Source organism: Cetorhinus maximus, chromosome 22 (assembly GCF_964194155.1).
Source record: "Cetorhinus maximus chromosome 22, sCetMax3.hap1.1, whole genome shotgun sequence".
Classification (NCBI taxonomy): Eukaryota; Metazoa; Chordata; class Chondrichthyes; order Lamniformes; family Cetorhinidae; genus Cetorhinus; species Cetorhinus maximus.
This window is the reverse complement of record NC_135900.1, coordinates 9,468,562-9,488,959: the sequence shown is the minus strand read 5'-3', so window position 1 is coordinate 9,488,959 and position 20,398 is coordinate 9,468,562. Positions and strand designations below refer to the sequence as shown.

Here is a 20,398-nt window from a genome sequence, read left to right as displayed (position 1 = left end):
TCTGTTTTGCCATTAATTTTCTATCATGATTTATTTTTTTAAAATCACAATTTAGATTATTACAGTATGTTGTTGAATTCTAAGCCACTTCTCAGTTCAATGACTGGCTACCCAGTTGTGGTGTAGTCGGAATGGGGATGATATCCAAAGGCTACTTAGTGCAGCTGGCTAATGCACAGGAATATACAGTATTGATGTAAAGAATCTGTAAAGCATTTTTCTGCATTTGGCAAGAGAAAAGGCAAGTTAGTATCTTGGGAAAAACCTAAAGTTCTCACCAAGACACCAATCTTTTGTTTTCTCCATGGTTAGAAGCATTAGGAGGAGTAGTAGGCTTTTCAATCTCTTGAACCTGCTCCGTCATTCAGTTAGATCCTGGCAGACCCATAACTGGGGGAGATGGTAGGGTCAGAGGCCCAGGCAGATGTGCTCGGACATAGGTTCAAATCCCACCATGGTGGAATTTAAATTCAGCTAACTCTTTTTAAAATTTGGAACTAATAGCTATAGTCTCAGTAATGGTGACCAAGGTTGATTGTTCACTAATGTCCTTTAGGGAAGGAAATCTGCCATCTTTACCTGGTCTGGCCTACATGTGACTCCAGATACACAGCAATGTGGTTGATTCTTAACTGCTCCCAACAAGCAATTAAGGATGGGCAACAAATGCTGGTCCGGCCAGCAACACCTACACCCAATGAATGAATAAAAAACCTGCCTTTGATCTTTATCCCTTGACACCCTCACCTAACACAAATCCACCTATTTTGGTCTTGAAAACTCCAATCACACCCTAACATCCACAGCCTTTTGCGAGGAGAGAGTTCCAGATTTCTTCCAATGACGTGATATTTCCAACATTTCCTGCTTGTATTTCAGATTTCCAGTCTTTGTATTTGGGATATTTCCTGCTGGATCCTTAGCAGGTGAAGTCCTAAGATGGAGTAACAATGTCCTATAGATCAGAGGAAGACAATGATGGGGTAACAAGCAAGTTATTTTGTTTTTGCTTTGAATGGAGCATGTACAATATGGCTTAAAAGTTCCAAATTTGATTTTCACCATAACTAGGAAGATGTGTTGGTGATGACACAACCTCGACCTAGACGGTCCCTGCGGGGAGGTGATGGCGTAGTGGTATTGTTGCTGGCCTAGTAATTCAGAGACCTGTTCTGGGGACCTGGGTTCATATCCTACTATAGCAGGCAGTGGAATTTGAATTCAGTCAAAATCTGGAATTATCTAATGATAACTGCCATTGTCAATTGCTGTAAAAATCTATGTGGTTCATTAATGCCCCTTTAGGGAAGGAAATCTGCTGGCCTATGTGTGACTCCAGAAGTGCCCTCTAAACAAGGGGCCAACTAGGGATGGGTAATAAATGCCTACATCCCATGAATGAATAAAAAAATGCATGCCTTGTAAACCCTCTATCAAACAATAAGCAGTTAGTTCAACAGAGAAAGGATCAATGTATAATATCAACATCAGATAGGTTCTGCTACCAGACCAAATATCAGATAGCACTTTGGTCTGGTCAAGATATTTGAGATACTGTAGGCATTAAGACAGACTAAAGAGTACCAATTTTCCAGTCCAAACTTGCAGAGAATCGGATACCTAACTATAAATGAGAGCTTGGAAAATCTACCCAAACAATTATACCAGGTGGTGACTGTTCTTTTACTGGCCAGAGATTTCATTTCAATGTAGTTCCTAGCAGTATTTATTCCAAACTAGTGCACTTGAATTTCTGCCATTGCTTTTCTGCCATTACTAGATTATTATTTGTCCCCCTTTTTTTTCTCCCAGTTTAGAAGGTATACAACTAGGAATCATCTCAAACTGCAAGTACTAGACCAGCAAGACTTGCATTTCTTTTTCCCTCTCTGAACTAATTTGGAGAGTAGGTTTTATTTGTTTAAATCACAATCCCAGTAAGGAGCCTAAAACACATCAAAAGCTCAAGTGGGATGGGAGGCTTGATTCCATTGCCGTCAAGGCGGAGGTAACGGAGACGAGGCTGTTGATCCCTTGAGAGCATGTGGTCAATTGTGTTGACGGGTATGGGGCAGACTTGAGCTCCATTAATATCTGTGGATTAAAAACAACACAGCTGCAGGTTAATTTTGTGTTTGGGAGAAAAACTAAATTATCATTAAATTTATTTTCATTCTTCCTCTTGGTTTTCTGTGACACTGAGAGATCTAAATATTTGAGCATGTCCAAAAAATAGGGGAGCAATCCCAACATCTGAATAGGTAGAGGCCCAAGGCGCACATGGTATTGGGCCTTGGGCCTCATTACCATGGAGGACCAAGAAGTCCCCAGCAATAATATGATGTATAGCTCTGTTCCCCCTACCCACCATATTGGAGGCTTAAACGGACATTTAGCACCTGAAAAACATGGATGAATTTCCAGCTCTGACCCTCTCATGATGAGGTAGCCCATGGTCCAGAACCCAGCACTGGTGAGGAAGAGATATTGATGAGTGGTGTTTAATGTGTGGCGGTTATAAAGTTGAGGGGCAATGCATTGAATACCTTAAGTGCATTCCTTGTGAATGAGTCTGCTTTCAAATGGAGGCATACTGGGGATCCACTGGAGAGCAGCCTAGGCGGTTTGGAGGAGATTAGCGCTCAGATAAACATTGCCATTTCCCTCCAGGGATGTTGTAACGTTATGGATCACTAATTACCTGACTGTCTGACTTTGAGTATGTGCTGTGGAGATCTCACCCACACAGGCCTTTGGAAAATCTCCAATGAGCATTTCCAGCAGTGGCATAAATTCCCTGGAGGTAAAAACTAAAAGAGACTGCAATTTTTGGCTTCTACTCACTTGGAGGCAGCCAGAAATAATCTAGAGTTTGTAGATGCTCAATAATTCAATAGGCACCCGGCAATGACCTTGAACATTGGTACACATCGAGGTCAATGATGCGGTTCTGGCTGGGACCTAGGGCATATCTGAAAAAAACATTTTTCACAATTTATTCTTAGGATGTGAGCGTTTCTGATAAGACCAGCACTTATTGCCCTTGAGGAGTTGATGGTGAGTCATCTTTTTGAACCGCTGCAGTCCATGTGGTGTAGGTACACCCACAGTGCTGTTAGGGAGGGAGTTCCAGGATTTTGATCCAGTGATGATGAGGGAGCATATATTTCCAAGTCAGGACGATGTACAACTTGGAGGTGATGAAAAAAGAAAGGCTTACATTTATATAGCGTCTTTCGCAACCAATGGATGACCCAAACTGCTTCATAGCCAATGGGGTATTTTTGTACTCTAGTCACTGTTTTAATGTAGGAAATGCAATGTGTTCCCAAGCACCTGCTGCCCTTGTCCTTCTGGTGATGGAAGTTGTCATCTGGGCGTGTGCTGTTGAAGAAGTGCTGACTGCTGTTACACTTGTAAAACACATCCAGCATTTAGTAGGTGATGTACACAGACTGCCATGGTGGTTGGGGACAAGATTATCAAGCACAAGTAATCATTGAGAGGTTGCGAAGCTGTGCCTGGTTTTGGCATAGCTTCGCTTGCTCTCCATCTAGCTTACCTTGCCAGGTGGTGGTGGAAGTCTGGGGATCTGGACAGAACTCTGACTACTTCGGACTGCCATGCCCCTGGTTGAAATCGGGGCTATAGTGAGAGGGAGGCAAACATGCCAACAAAATGGACGACTACCAAAACTATGCAACTGAATTCATTTAATGCGCCATTAATTATGCCGTGTAATCCGTCATTTTTAATTGTGCAGAAAGGAAGGGTTATCTGTTGCTAGGTTCACCCAGTTAAACACTCCACACATGTTTACTTTTCCATAAAGTACGATGAATAGAAGAATTTTAAAAATTAATTCACAGGATGTGGACATCACTGGCTAGGCCAGCATTTATTGCCCATCCCTAATTGCCCTTGAGAAACTGAGTGGCTTGCTAGGCCATTCAGAAGGTGTTTAAGAGTCAACCACATTGCTGTGGTTCTGGAATCACATGTAGGCCAGACCAGGTAAGGATGGTAGATTTCCTTCCCTAAGGGACATCAGTGAACCAGATGGGGTTTTCTGACAATCAGTAGTGGTTTCATGGTCATCATTAGACTTTTAATTGCAGACTTTTATTGGATTGAAATTACACCATCTGCCATGGCGGAATTCAAACCCAGGTCCCGAGAGCATTACACTGGGTCTCTGGGTTACTAGGCAAGTGACAATACTCCTACGCCACCACCACCACCACCTTAATGGGCCATATAGCAATGAGTTAACAATCAGATTGGGAAATGTAAGGTAGCGCATATAAATATCACCTTCAGTTCTCTGCCTAAAGGCAGGTCCAGCCCACAGCGCCACAATGGCTAGGACAAGGAGGCAGGTTCCAAATCCACCCCAGCTGGAACTCCGTGCTGTTGGCACCAATCTGATCCACACCAGCCCCCAAAGGAGTTGCTGTGGCAACATACATTTTTACGTGCATGTTGTAGTCTGGAGTGATGGTAGAGGCTCCAATTTTCTTGCTGAACATGGCTGGCCAGGAATCGCTCCCGTTCTTACTGTATGTAATTTCCATATGTTGGAAGGATTTACAAGTTGACGCTTGATCTGTTTGGTCACGTTACGAACTTTGGCCATCAAGTCCTGGAGTGGGACTTGAACCTGGATCTCCTGTCTCAGAGGCAGGGACCCTACCCAACACACCACAAGTTCCCTGCATAGAATTATAGCAAATAGATTTATAAATGAAAAATGTAGCAATAATTATTCTCCTCTGGGCACCAAGAGGACCCAATTGTTATGTAATCATAGGGTTGGATTTTCAATCTGGGGTTGGGAACTGGAAATGGGGGCTAGTTCCAGGTCCTGATCCTGCCTGATGTGTTTAGACACGCTCACTGCAATTTTCAATGTTTCAGTGAATTAAGGGTCAGGGAGCTGGCCCGCCATCCAATCAGGGACGGTACGAAGACTCCCAACAATGGAGGGCCAATGGGAGGCCCTCCAACATTTAGTGAGTGGTGTAGTGTTCTTTGGTTCAGTTGTTCTATGTTCGATTATGTCAGTCTGGTAACTGATCTATGCTCACTGTGCTTGGTTGGTTAAGCCTGGGTGTTGAGTCCAAGTAAAGACAATAGACATCACTGAAGCTGACCTCAGATAAGCATGGTGCAGACATTTTGTGATTGCAGACATACTTTGAAACTCCTGTAAGTAAATGTGTTACGCACTCAGAAACTAGTATCATCTCTTCTTTGCTCTGAGATATATATAATATACCATGATCGACAGCCCCACCAGTAAAGGTGGAAGCTGCTGATGTGAACATGGAGACAAGTGATAGTAAGTTTGTTTTCAGTCTTTAAAAAGCCATAGCTGCCTGTCCATGAGCCTGGAGGGGCAACCCCTCCAAGGGTCATCCAGCTGCCATAGCCTTGGTCTTGAAGACGTTATAAATACGAGGGAGGAGGCCCCTTTCCTGACCCATTGGTTCCCCACCTCCCACCCTGTGCCCACCATATTTGGCTTGGGCATGATGCAGGCCAACTGGGCTGCCCACCTTTACAACTGGAAATTCCAGTCAGTGCTGGAACAGGGCCTTAATGGGTCAGGTAATGAACAACAATTGGCCTCAATTGGCTGCACATTGCTTCACAGCTGGCAGCTGATCCACACTTCTCTGTTCCTGAAGTGAGGGTAAGAGGGGATAATGTACAAAAATAATACAATGTGAATGCAGCTGAGAGAGTGTGGATTGAAGCCAAGAATAATAAGAAGAAGCAGGTGATTATTGGTTGTCTCCTCCCAAAGGATAGACCATGGGTGCAATTTTCCAGTCCCCCCCACCACGGTGAGTTTAATGTTGGGCGGGGGGAGCAATGCGGTGGGAGCTGACTAATTGGTTTCCAGCTGACGGAAAATGACGGCGGGATCTTCTGCTCCCACCCACCATGGCGGGTCATCATTCCTGCCAGAGGCCAGCATGAAACTGATTTGCATCCCATTGATAGGATGCAGATGAAGGCCTGACCGGAATCGACCCACTCTGCCTGATCGTCCGCACCACCAGCAGGAAATCATACCGGCCCCGAACACGTCTGGACCCAGTATGGTGTGGAGATGTCAGACTTACCTGAAGAAAGCCTGGGCCAGCTTCCAGAGTTCAGGATTGAGGCCTCCAGCGACCGTGGACCCTGGAACACGCAGACTTGGGTTGGGGGAAACATCTGCCTGGTTGATCTACCAGCTTCAGAGTCTTCTAGTCCATCTTCTTTCTTCAAAGTCTTCCTGGAGTCCCAACTTCTATTTTCAGCGGTGGGTCAGTTATGTCCGGATGCCTTTTAAATATGGCACCTGGATATGACGATGGGGCGCGCGCACTATCCAGCCTGCCATCCAGCCTGCTCCATTGCGCGGTACGTCGGGAAAACCCCAACTGCATATTTAATGCGATGGGGGTCACGTGATATGGCGCGCATTCCCAGCAGCCTCTGTGGTGGGAAACACTCCCCATCCCTGCCCCGCCACAGGACTTAGTCATGGAATGGAAAATCCGTCCTGTGTCTTCAGAGGTAAGAGAGGGCCGCAATGAGGCCAGGACATAAGGAATTTCAATTACCCAGCTTTTGACATGGGAAATGGTAGGAGATAATCCAAAGAGAAACTTTGTCAAGATTGTGTATTGCTGTCTTGTTAATGATTGGATAATCAGGAGTTTCACGAATCACTTTGCAGTGGCCTGTGACCCTGATTCTCTAAGAAATGTTCCCTTCAGTCGGCACACCACTGCAGGAGCGTAGCTCACTCTGAAATGATCTGGAGTGTTAGAAGTAAGAGGAAGGCTTTCAAAATGCACAAAGGTTTCAGGAACATACTGATCACAGTAATGTGAAAGTAATGAGATTCACAGGAAAATGTTTACTGAACATATGATTTCTGGGACCATCTCAACGGTTTGCCTGCAAGTACATCTGCAACAAATAAAGGGTGAAAGAAAAATAGAATCGATGAACAAAGAGTGAAGCAGAGTTATTACTTTATAGGATCATTTTTCCATGTGTGGGAGATCAGTCAAGAACCCTGCCTGTGGTGATGCACTTCAGGATATTGTAGGCATGCTGCCCATCATCTTCAATGGATGCCATAAGGGCACTGCTGCTGCAATTTCCCGCTTTATGCAACCAGCTGGCAGAGATTGAATTGTCCCTCGCATGTGTTTCTAACCGCACAGGGGAGGGCAATTTGCTTAAATTTAGACATCAGATTTTCAGGAATGTCAGAGCAACTGGCTTCTACATGAATAATAAAGCTTATGATTAAAAAGAGGTTACATCTATATTGTGCTAAAAAAAATCTTAAGCTGGTGTTCATTCCCGTCCCAAAGATATGATTTCCTGTTGCTTAATTTTTGATTAACACTCTTACGTAAATATTCCAAATCAGCATTCACAATGGGAACTCCCTACCTGCCTCTGTCAACAATAGGTGATCATGATCCATAGGAACATAGGAGCAGGAATAAGCCATTCAGCCCATCGAGCCTGCTCCGCCACAATACTACCATGGCTGGTCATCCACTTCACTGCCTTTTTTCCACACTATCCCCATATCCAAGCCTCTATTCAGTAGTGACACTCTGATAGGGATATGTGAGGAGAAATTTTTTCTTTCAGAGGGTTGTGAGTCTTTGGAACTCTCTTTCTTAAAAGACAGTGGAAGCAGAGTCTTTGAATATTTTTAAGGCAGAGCTAGATATGTTCTTGATTAACAAGGGGGCGTAAGGTTATCAAGGGTAAACAAGAATGTGGGGTTGAGGTTACATTCAGGTCAGCCATGATCTTATTGAATGGTGGAGCAGGCTCGAGGGGCTGAGTGGCCTACTTCTGTTCCCAATTCATATGTTCATATGTTGTCAGTCTCCCACCAGCTTGGATGGTAGCTAGCAACCTACAACCAATTTTTCAAACCAATGTAGAACTTCTTGTGCCTGTCTGTTTTAAATGTTATGTATACATTTTTTGTCCTTCTGCCTGTACTCTGTCAGTCAAGGCTGAAACTACACTAGTGCAGGTACTAAGGAGGTGCTGCATCATCGGAAGTCTGACTTTCAGATGAGACGTTACTTTCAAATGTACGTAAAAGATCCCAAGGCAGTATTTCGAGGAAGAGCATGGGAGCTATTCCTGAGTACTGGCCAATAATTATCACTCAAACTACTTTAAAAAAAGATTATCTGTTCATTACCTCATTGCTACTTGTGAGAGCTTAATGTGCATAAATTGGCTGCAGTGTTTCCTAAATTATAACAGTGACTGGGGTTCGGTTGGATGTAAAGTATTTTGGCTCATCCTGAGGTCATGAAAGGTGTTATATAAATTCAAATCTTTTTTTTTTTGTCTGGAACACAGATCTTCAACTAGGTTCTGCCCTTCAAAGACCATAGGCATATGGATTTATGAGAGTTGATAAAACAGATAATACACCAGGTCCAGACAGGTTGACCAACAAAGTCTCAAAGGAAGTGGGGATGGAAGCGAATGAAGCTTTAAATGACATAATTTTGGTCCAGTAACATTAGAAACTGTCTTTGAAACAGTCTTGAGAGGTCAAATGGATGATTTTTTGAAAAGCATAACTTGCTAAAGGTCAGCCAGCATGAATGGCATAAGTGCTTGACCAAGATTCAAAGTATTTCAAGGGCATCATTGATAATGGTGGGCAAGGCAAATTGAATTAGGTAATATAATTGGAGCTCTAGACTGCTTTCAATAAGGTTTCAAATCAATGATTACAGTAAGGTATAAGCAATAATGTATGCTGCTGGACTCAAAATTGATTAGAAACATGAAATCAAGGGCAGGGAGAAAATCAAATGTCAATTCAGGTGGAATTCTTCTACCTAACAGATAATAGACTGTGGAATGAGCTACCAAGAAGGACTATTGGTTCATCCAGTGTAATTTTATGATTTATGAATGGAAAATCCTGCAGTGTCTACTGATCTCCATGTCCAAATTCTGATGATTTTTTATAGGAGTGGAGATTGGGTCATTAAATATATTCAAGGCTGAGTTAAACAGATCAGTCAAACCAGCCATAATCTTATTGAATGGCATAGCAAGCTCAATGGGCTGAATGGCTGACTCCTGCTCCTATTTCTTATATTCCTGTGTTCACTCCCAATAGGCAAAGTTCTGCCCCCAGGAATGCAACTTCATAACACCTGCCGTACAATCTCACTGATACCAGATCCAACTATTATGTGATCTATTACTTCAAGTACCATGAACCTACCTAGAGTGCAAAAAGCAACAGGGGCAACAGTGGTGAATAGCCTATATGTGTCATATCTGCTAATTTCTGAAACTCATTACTGTGGCTTGCCCAGTTTGTTAATTATGCTTGAAAAGCATTTACTCTTGTTCTGAAAACAATAAGGTTTCATAGTAACCTGCTACTTACTTTTGATTTGGTTGTGGTCAAGGTACAAATGTTCAAGACTAAAATGGATGGGTGGAACTGCAGTGAGCTGATTATGCGACAACTGCAAGTCTAAAATGGATGACACGTTAAAAACAGTTTCAGGTATTCCAGTGTCAGAAATCTCATTATGATTCAGCCTGATGGTAGACAGCTTGGGCAGACCGCTGAAGTAGTTCTGTGGTATCGCTTTAATGGCATTATTGTCCAAGAAGAGTTGCAGAGTTGAAGCGGGGACCTGCTGGGGCATTTCCTTCAAGCCATTTGTGGCCAAATTGAGCTGCATTAGAGTCTTCAGTCCTCGAAAAGTGTTCACCTCAATGGCAAAGTCTCTCAGGTTGTTCCCCTGCAGGTCCAGCACCATCAGCTTCTCTAGGTTGGTGAAAGTTCCCTCAGAAATGCTGGAAATCTTGTTCCTAGCCAGGCGTAAGTGCTCTAGGCTGCTTGGCAGGGGTGCAGGAACTTCTTCAAGATTATTATCTTCCAAGTACAGGTACAGCAGGTTTTCCATCTTCTGAAAGAGACCTTTATCAATTTTGCTGCTTGTGATCTTGTTCTTATTTAAGTTTAGCCAACTCAAATGAGTTTTGTTCTTGAAGGACTTCTCTGAAAGTGCTTCAATGAGATTGTTCTGAAAGTACGCATACAAGACCCTTGATGGCACTTTGGGCATCTCTTTGAGGTTTTGGCTGTCACAGAACAGGGCATTAGAAAAGTTAGGAGGGCATCGGCACTCTTTAGGGCATTCATAAAAGTATTCCATACGCTCTAAATAGTTTGATATGTCCTGGCACCAAATGCCACTGCTTAAGAATAAAGCAACTAGAACAGGCTGGACCACAACTTTCATGTTTGCAGCTACCCTGAAAAAAAAGAAGTGGAAAAAAATATCAATTGTTTCTTAGCAACTTTTTGTTCAGCGTAAATATATATCATGTGAGGAATTTTATAAACATGTAGACTTAATGGCTGGTGCATCGATTCTGTCCCATGATGACTGGAGTGTTACAACTAAAAACTTGCCCCCCATCACCACCATCCCCCTGCCTCCCCATCCCCCCAGTGCCCAGGGGAGCCATGGTAATCTTCTGAAAGAGGCAAAAGACCTAGCAATTTGGGACCAGTGACAAAAAGAACAGATCAATAAGTGAAGAAATGTTTTGGAAAGTCCCTCTCTGCCTGCGTCAGATTGACTGAAACAACTACAGGAGATCAAATTTACCAAGTGTTATCTCTAAAGCAAAGCTTCCCAAACCTTTTCCCAATGAGACCCCATTTTAATGCTTCAGACTTTGGGTGGGGGAACAGGAGTTGAGTTTTAGGGCAGTTGATAAAAAGGCAGGGTTGCTACGAAAAAAAACCTAACACCTACTTACAGGTTTTTTTTGCCGCAGCAATCGGGCTTCAGAGAGCGGTCCATTAGGCCATGCCCACCAATGGAAAAATGTGAGGATTTAAAGGGGCCTTGCAGCAGTCAGGAATCAGCCCGTAGAGCTTCAGAGCTTGCAGTCACAAATTCTTATCTCGTGACCCGGCTGGGGGTCACGACCCACAGATTGGGAAGCCCTGCTCTAAAGATTCATGCTTTCCATATGATGTGATCTCTGCCCCACTCAAGAATTGGTCCAGCTCCCACTCAAAGGCGGAGAGGGAGTCAACATCTACCACATCAGCCGTGACTAATTAAGGTCAAATCTGTTTACAATTTCATTACAGACGGTGAGTGCACCAAGAATTTTTTTTCCTCTGACATACCTAGTTCCATGTATTAGGATTACATTACACATGATCACCTTTCTATACAGGGATACGTGCTCACAAGGGTCCATTTTCCAAGGTTGTCCTGCCAGCTGTGAGCACCATATGTACAGCTCAGAAAGTTCCCTGTATGTCATCTGGCAGACGAGCTTTCTAACTGACAGTGCTAATGCAGAAAATCATTCCTGCCTTGTCTAATTTTGCTTAAAATTTTATACTTGCTCTTTCAATCCAAGTCTACCTTTATGGATTGGAGGAGTTAGGGCTGTTTTACTTGGAGAAATGAAGGCTGAGGGGAGATTTGATAGATGTTTTCAAAATCACAAGGCGTCTAGAAAGAGTAGATATGGGGGAAACTGTTCCCACTCATGAAAGGATTGAGAATGAGATGAAACAGATTAAAGTAATTGGCTAAAGAAGCAAAAGCAATTTTTTTCATTCTTTCAAGGGATTTTGGCAAGGCCAGCATTTGTTGCCCATCCCTAATTGCCCTTGAACTGAATGGCTTGCAAGGCCATTTCAGAGTCAACCACATTGCTCTAGGTCTGGAGTCACATGTAGGCCAGACCAGGTAAGGATGGCAGATTTCTTTTCCTAAAGGACATTAGTGAACCAGATTTGTTTTTACAACAATCGATGATGGTTGTCATGGTCACCATTACTGAGATGAGGTCTATAGATTTATATTTCAGTTATGAGAAAAAAGGTTTCCATGCAGTAAGTGGTTAAGATTTGGAGTGCATGCCTGGCAATGTACTGGGGGCAAGTGCAATTGAAGCATTCAAAAGGGGATTAGACTGTTATCTGAAAAGGAAGAATGTATGGGGTTACAGGGAGAAGGCGGGAGTATGGCACCCAGGGTATTGCTCTATCAGAGGACCGATGCAGACACAATGGGCCAAACTGCCTCCTTCTCTGCCACAACAATCCTGTGATTCCATGATTCTGTGATATTAAATGTGACTCTTGGATCCTGAAAATGAAATAACTTGGATTTATAAAACACTTTTCACAATCTCAGGATGTCCCAAAGGAATTTCCAACTGTATGTTTGAAGTGTAGGCTGGTATTTTCCAGCCCCACTGCGGGGAATGCGGCAGGCCAGCCATAAGTCCATTGACTTTCGATAGGACAAGACAATCCTGATGGTGGGCAGGGTTGGAAAATCCCACCCATAGTCTCCAGTGTAATGTAGGGAACGCAGCATCCAAATTGCGCACAGCAATGCACAGCAATATGATAATGACCAGATAATCTGTTTTAGTGATGTTGGTTGAGAGATAAATATTGGGTGGGACATCAGGGAGAATTCCCCTGCTCTTTGAAACTTTGAATAGTGCCACGGGATCTCTCACGCCCACGTGAGAGGGCAGACAAAGCTTCGGTTTAAATGACTCATCTGAAAGATGGCACCTCCAGCGGTGCAGCACTTCCTCAGTACTGCACTGGGAGTGTCAGCCTAGATTTGGTGCTTAAGTAACTGGAGTGGGGCTTGAACCCACAACCTTCTGAACAAGAGGAGTGAGTTCTTATTTTGACACTTAATTGGATACCCTTAAAATATATTGAGTGCTTAATTAGACTTGTTCTTTGCAGTCTCATAATCATTGAATGCTATCATTGAATGTTATCAATAAGTGGTCAATAATCACACCTACATCTTTCTTTTATCATATTACATGTCTCCATCATCCACTTGTTTATTCATGCTTCTTTTCCTGATGTGTATTATGTAGATTAAAATTAATTTGCTATTAATCTGAACTGACCAGGATACACTAAAAAAGTAGTCCTGGGTCAACAATCTGGACGTCTTGAATTCACGATCATCTGTGATGATCATCTGTGTGCTGATCCCAGAAGAAAGAACTATGAAAGCTACTGGATCATTACAGAAACCCAACAGATTCGCTAATGTTCTTCAGGGAAGAAAACTTGCTGGCTCCTATCTATCTTCCCTACCCATGACTCCAGTAATACCCCACATGGTGACCTCTGAAGTGGCCGAGCAAACCACTCAGTTGAAAGAGAATTGTTTCAAGAAGGTGGCCCACCATCTTGTCAAGACAGCTCGAGGATGACCAATTGATACTCACTGCCCAAGAGCAAATAAAAAGATATCCCCACTTCACTTGTCACCTAGCCATGCATTACTGCAGCACCCAATAATGTTCAAAATGAAAGTGTCAACCTTGGCTCAGTGATAACACGCTAGCCTTTGAGTCAGACGGTCGTAGATTCAAGCCACTCCGGAGAGTTGTATGTGTAATCAAGGCTGATGTTTCAGTATAGGACTGAAGAATCTGTTTGATCAAGCGGATGTAGAAGAGCTTCATGGCACTATTTGAAGAATGGGGGAGTTTTCTCCCGGCCAATATCTATCTCTCAACGGCGACTGCTATGAAACAGATTGGGGTAGAAATTGATCTATACTAGGAGCATGAAACCAAGTCAGCGAATCAGCGGCTTGTTTCAAACCACTCCTGATTTCCTTTTCCATCAATCAAATTGTAAAATGGGCTTCCGGTTTACAGCGAAACTGTTTTGCCATACTTCCATCGACCAATTGCAACCCCATTAACAGATCTTCTATCACATTGCTCTTTATAGGGCCTTGCTGTGTGCAAATTGCCTGCACAGCAACAGCACACTTCAGAAGTAATCCATTTGCAGCGAAGAATTTGGGAACGTCCTGGGGACATGAAAGGAATTAAAGGATTTATATAGACAACATCTTGGGTACTGTGCACAGTTCAGGACACTGGTCCTGAGAAAGGACATATTGGCTTTGGAAGGCATGCAACACAGGATCACAGAATGTTACCAGGAGTTAGGATATAAAGAAAGATTCCATAAATCTCAATGTAGAAGATTGAGGGATGATTTGACTGAGGCTTTTTGCATGTTGAAAGGTATTGATAGGAGAAACTGTTTCCGCTGCATGGGGGGAGGCCAGCAAGGGGATGAAACCTTAAAATCAGAGCCAGGCCATATTCTGGAGAGAAGTTCAGAAACAATTCTTCATGCAAAGGTAGTGGAAGTGTGGAACTCTGCCCCAACAGAAAGCAGTAGTTACTACCTCATTTAATAATCTTAAATCTGGGATCACCAGTCTTTTGCTAGCCAATGGCATGAAGGGATATGGAGCTAAGGATGGAGTCAGGACACAGATCAGCAATGATCTCACTGAATGACGAAACAGGCTTGAGAGGCTGAATAGCCTCCTCCTGTTCCTTTTGCTCCAAATAGGCTATCAAGCGCTTTGGGATGTCCTGAGGCCGTGTAAAGCATTGGATAAACACCACTTCTTTCTTCTTCTTTCTGTATTATTGATGATTGTGGGAAGAGCAGGAAAGCTATATGGGAACACTGTGAAAGTTCAGCAAGCACTGCATCCCAGAGAGAGCCATTGTCATTTGTTACTACTGCCTGTTCTTTATAGCTCATAGGCAGTTTTCAAGCCAGTTTACTAATTTGGCATTGATCCAATGCACCTTGACCTTTAGAAGCCTCCCACATAGAACATGAAGAAATGTCACAAATGGCTGAGGGCAATACTGCAGGCACTAATGAAAAATAGCAGAGGCTCAGATGCAGCAAAAACCAGGGACCAAAAGAGACTGACACATTGCAGGATTTTGGAACAGCTATTGATATAGAAATGAATGGAAAATGTTCTGAGACAAAAATGCCTCAAAACCAAAGCATAACTACACAGGGTGTCACGTCATGAATCCTTAAATAAGAGTAAGCGATCGACAGAAATACCAACACCTGGTTTACCATACCCTGGACTGAAACATTCAGAGGAGTCACTGAGCGCAGTCACAAGCTGGGAAACATAAATATTCCCCTGCCAATGTGCTACTCTGAATACTGATTCATCTAGTGAGAATTTCAGTCAGTGGATTGTAGCATAAATATCTGGTGACTATCTCAGTGCTATCTGCGGGATCTTGCTGTGGCGCAATATGGCTGCCGCATTTTCCTACATCACAATGGTTACAACACTTTCAAAAGGCTTCACTGGCCGCAGTTTGGGATGTCCTGAGGTTGTGAAAGGTGCAGTAGAAATACAGGTGTTTTCTTTCTTTCATAGTTTGAAACCACAAGAATGGACAAGAAGTGGGAGGAAGGCATGGGAAGCAGGGAGGGGGAGTGTGGGAGCCCAGGGCAGGAAAGGCCCATGGTGTCCTTTTAGGATCTGGAGGCGTCACTTGGCCCCACAAAGAAACCTGTCTGGCTGCTATTTCTGGCAGGTTTTGACCAACAGTGAAAGATATTGCTCAAGCTTCAGGTTAAAATAGCAGATTGAATCCGGATGACATCAGCAGAGCTCAATTTGCATATTTAAAGAGGACCCTGCCTGGCTTGGGACAGGTATCCACACTGCCTGTAATTTAAAACTGCAGTCAGCCAGTTTGGGCAGAAAAAGATGTAGGTAAATCCATCTCAACTGGGGTGGGGGTGATATTTTAACTTCCCCTGCTGAGGGGGAGGCAGGGGGTTTGGAGGGGGGTGGTGGTGGGGGAGATATTAAAGACAATCTATTACATTGAGACTATTTAAAATCTACCATACGGTGTACAGTCTGACTGATCAAAGACTCTTCTGCATCACTACATGCCCTGAGGGAAATTTCCGCCCAACGTAGTCCTTGATCTTTCAAAAGGAAATCATGCGGAAATATAGACAATTTATCCATTCGGTATCCTCACTGTTCACTCCAGACCAGCTGTCTCCACCAGTAAACCCATATATCATAGAATGTCACAGAATCACTGAATTGTTACAGTGCAGAAGGAGGCCATTTGGCCCATTGTGTCTGCACCGGCTCTCTGAATGAGCACTATGATTCAGTGCCATTCTCCTGCCTTTTCCCCGTAACCCTGCACAGTGTTTCTATTTAGATAATCATCCAATGCCCTCTTGGATGCCTCTGTTGAACCTGCCTCTACCACACTTCCAGGCAGTGCATTCCAGACCCAAACCACTCGCTGTGTGAAAATGCTTTATCTCACATTGCATTTGCTTCTTTTACAAATCACTTTAAATCTATGGAGAGTATAATGGAGAGTTTCAAACTGCCCACTCCTGAATCTCAGAATTTCAAAAAGTAAGTGTCTTTGGCCATCTTTGCTAATACACTGAAAGAAACATATTAGTGTTGAACAACATGTTGTCAACAGTGCAAAGAAGCATCCTCAATCTGAAATTCAGCATCAACTGTATTTTTTCACTAATACCAGGATACTGTGTTCAATATGTTAATACAACAACAACATGCATTTATATGGCTTCTAATATACGAAAATATCCCAAGATGCTTGACACAAGTGTTATCAAACAAAATTTGACACCGAGACACATAAGGAAACACTAAAACAGGTGACCAAAAGCTTGATCAAAATAGGTGACCAAAAGCTTTAATCGAGGGCCCAGGCAGCAGAAGGCCCAGCCACCAATGGCAGAACAATTAAAATGGGAGAATCATCAAGATCAGAATTGGAGGAGCACAAAGCACTTGGAGGGTTATAGGGGCTGGAGGAGATTATGGAGACAGGCCATGGAGGGATTGATAACAAGGGTGAGAATTTAAAATGAAGGTGTTGGTGGACCAGCAACCATGATAGGTCAGCGACAGGGACAGGGAGAGAAATCATAGGCCCTGGTGCTTCTCCTGTTTCCGGGGCCCTCATTGCCACACCCCCTCCCTGCCATACCTCCACACCCTTCCTCTAACTCTCCTCCTTAATTAAGTGGAGCCAGTTGACATGTGCTGCTTCAATGATTCTTTGAATATGGAACTGAAGCCAACTGGTTTGACTTAAGTCAAAAAAGACTGCCTTCTCCCGATCGATGGTGGCTCATCCTGGAAGCCTGACCATCGTGCGGGAAGAGGTTGGGAATCGAGTGTGGATCTCAGGACACTTGACGTAATGTGATGCTGGGAACAGAGGAGCTGGAATTTTGTGTCAGGAAACTTCAAGGCAGGATGTGGGGATAAAGCCCTTAACTTAACTCAGAGGCAGGCACTTTAGATTATTCACCTTGCATTCCAGATCTGAAGAAATTTCCCGCCAGGCCCTCTGCTACTAATGCCCAACAAACAGAACTCTCCTCACATGAGGCAAGCAAGAAAGGAAGGACTGGGGGAATCTGATGAGCCCTAGTTGGTCAATGATTGCTATTGTCCTGATAGTGTCCAAAGCAGCCAATGTGACACGTGGACCATTCTGATCGACAGACTACTCTGCCAATGATTACTGTTGTTCTGGCAGTGTCTTGAAAATATTTGCTTGAGCCTGGGCCCTCCTAGGCCATGGGCCCTTGTGTCTTGCGTCTTGTGCACCCCCCTCTCCCGGGCCCTAGTCAGCGAGCACAGGGTGAACAGGACTTGGTGTGAGTTAGGATGAGCTCCAAAGAGAGTACAGTTAGAGCAGCCAGAAGAGTGCTGGAGTATTCATGTCTAGAGGTAACAAAGGCATATACATATGTTTGAGTTTATATACATTTAATCACCTTGAAATAAAATAAAGTCATCTGGATTACATTTTCTAAAGAGGAGATTTTCCCCATTACCTACCCAACATCAAAGGAAAATATAGTGGCTGCCTGTCATTGCTCCTTATTGGTCAGCTCAAAAAATCCTGGTGGATAATTTTTCGATGATCATTGATCCAGAATACACAGCTGATTTCTTTAGAGGTCAAATAACAATCTTACCTTACACCTAAATAAACAACGTTTGAACAGAAATCACCTGTAGTTGAGAGCTTTCTACTCTCCATGTTTATTTTAGTCCCTATTTTGCCAGATCAACTAAGGAGTAAACTGTTTAAGTGAATCATTATTTCAATTCAATAGCCAAAGACTCTGCACGGTTAACATTTACACTGTAACCATTGCTCTAATCAATTGACTGCATTCAAGAAAAAAAGGTTAGGATGAGAAGACATGACAGGAGGTAGTAATCTCCCAAACAAAAGCTCATGAGACTGTTAGCTTTATGACACAACAAATACTGTCTTGAATACTTTGTGCAGTTTTGGTCTCCTTATTTAAGGAAGGATGTAAGTGCATTGGAGGCAGTTCAGAGGAGGTTTATTAGATTGATACCTGGAATGAGTGGGTTGTCTTATGAGGAAAGGTTAGACAGACTGGGCTTGTTTCCACTGGAGTTTAGAAGAGTGAGGGGTGACTTGTTTGGAGTATATAAGATCTTGAATGGTGTTGACAAGGTGGATGTGGAAAGGATGTTTACTTTTGTGGATGAGTCCAGAACTAGGGGGGGCGGGGGTGGGGGCATTGTCTTACAATTAGGGGTCACCCTTTTAGGACAGAGATGAGAAGAATTTTATTTCTCTCAGGGTTATGTAACTTTGGAACTCTGCCTCAGAAGGCAGTGGAAGCAGGGTCACTGAATATTTTTAAGGCAGAGGTAGATAGATTCTTGTTAGGCAAGGGAATCAAAGATTATTGGGGGTAGATGGGAATGTGGAACTCAAAACACATACAGATAAGCCATGATCTTATTGAATGGCAGAGCAGGCTCGAGGGGCCAAATGAGTGGCTACTTCTCCTATTTCATATGTTCGTAACAAGAAGCCTATTAACTAGCACTACTGTGCTGTTCTATGATTTATATCAATTTTTTTTTGTGGTCACTTGGCTAATATCGAGAACATTAAATGCCTGCACCCTTTGTTGCCGGTATAAATATAAACCAGCAGGGACAGACCTGGATGTGCAATGCAGCACCCACCACCTGACACCGGAGGAAATGGCAATGGATATTGGGATACAGGGTAGGAATCTAAGTGGAATAGGAGAAGGATGACGCATGGGGAGACTACAGAGAGCCTGCAAAGCAATGACATCTCATTTGCTGTCCTGCAGTGTTTGGTTTATACTGAGACAGTGAGAGTTAAGGATGACTAGAGATATATCTTATCACAAGTGAGCCACTGCATCTCAGACCACACGTGCTGTGTCCAACTGCATAGCCCCAAACGCTAGCTTAGCACTCCAACTACCTGAGATGATTTGTAGATCTGGTTGACAAGACAATTATGTCTTAATCCTTATTTGAGAACCATGTTCCAAATGGAACAAAATCACCAGAAAAGAACAACAAACAATTGTAAATATTTCCATATGTCTTAGGTATGTTTGATAAATTTAAACTTCCTCAATCCAAACCATCATAAAACTTGAGCCAAGGTTTTCTAGAAAGCAAGTGGAGAATTCAGCATGAAAGAAATTTCAGTTTATAATCAGTAACTTTTTGGATTTAAGAGCTGGTATGAGTATAATTTGTGGGCTTAAGGTCATCACCTTGCTTTCTAAATCTGCTTTCACCTGTGTAAATCAGAGCCACAGATTATTAATTTCCTCATATTTTCAAGGGTTGAAGAAAGATGGAAAAGTGTGCTGATAAAATATGGACATCAAACAATTAAATAAAGTAAAAAGAAATTTGAAAATCTATAATTATCGTTCTTGTTTTCATTGAGATTATCCAAACTCAATTTCATGTATTTCTAATTATTTAATTACAGCATTCTCTTAAACAGTCTTTTAAGATGGTTCTTTCACAAAGCTAGACAATTCCTTATCAAAGCATTAACTCTTGACTAATTTTGCAGACCCTATAGTGCATATGGCACTAGGATGTGTGGGCTTCACACTGAGAATCCCACGTTCATAAATATTCTGAAAAATCTGATTTATGCTTTCAAAAAGTGCAATAACGGTTTACCTTGGATTCCAGAAGTTCAGCTCAACTCTCCTTTGAATGGTTTTTTTCCCCTTTGTGAGGGTTTGCTCCTGCTAAAGGGAATGCTGGATTATTTTAAATAGCTTTCCTCCAATCCTGAGTTCCTGAAACTAAGCATCAACTAAAAGCTCTCCAGGGTCTATCTTTAACCTCTTGCTCTTACATGCACAGCAGAGTTTAATCTGTAGACACACTTTTCTGCAATCTCTCTTACACCATTGTTCGCCTGTTAAAGATTGGCTGAGCTTGCATGCTGTGCTTTATTAAGGCAGCCTAATATATATACACCGATAAAGTCCTTTTTTTTAACCCTAAAATAGCGGACACCCCCACATATCAAGCTCAGAGGGGGGGTTGGGAGGATAAGAATTTGTAACAGCTGC

General features: G+C 42.9%; 1 protein-coding gene across 1 annotated transcript; it reads right to left on the bottom strand.

Annotated features, from left to right (window-relative positions):
• Positions 1-543: 543 nt before the first annotated feature.
• Positions 544-20,153, bottom strand: kera (keratocan). Its single transcript, XM_078567758.1, has 3 exons — positions 19,998-20,153; positions 9,461-10,341; positions 544-2,094 (listed from the first exon to the last, which is right to left on the bottom strand). The coding sequence occupies exons 2-3, from the start codon at positions 10,326-10,328 to the stop codon at positions 1,922-1,924; spliced, it is 1,041 nt and encodes a 346-aa protein (XP_078423884.1). The 5' UTR covers positions 10,329-10,341; positions 19,998-20,153; the 3' UTR covers positions 544-1,921.
• Positions 20,154-20,398: the final 245 nt, after the last annotated feature.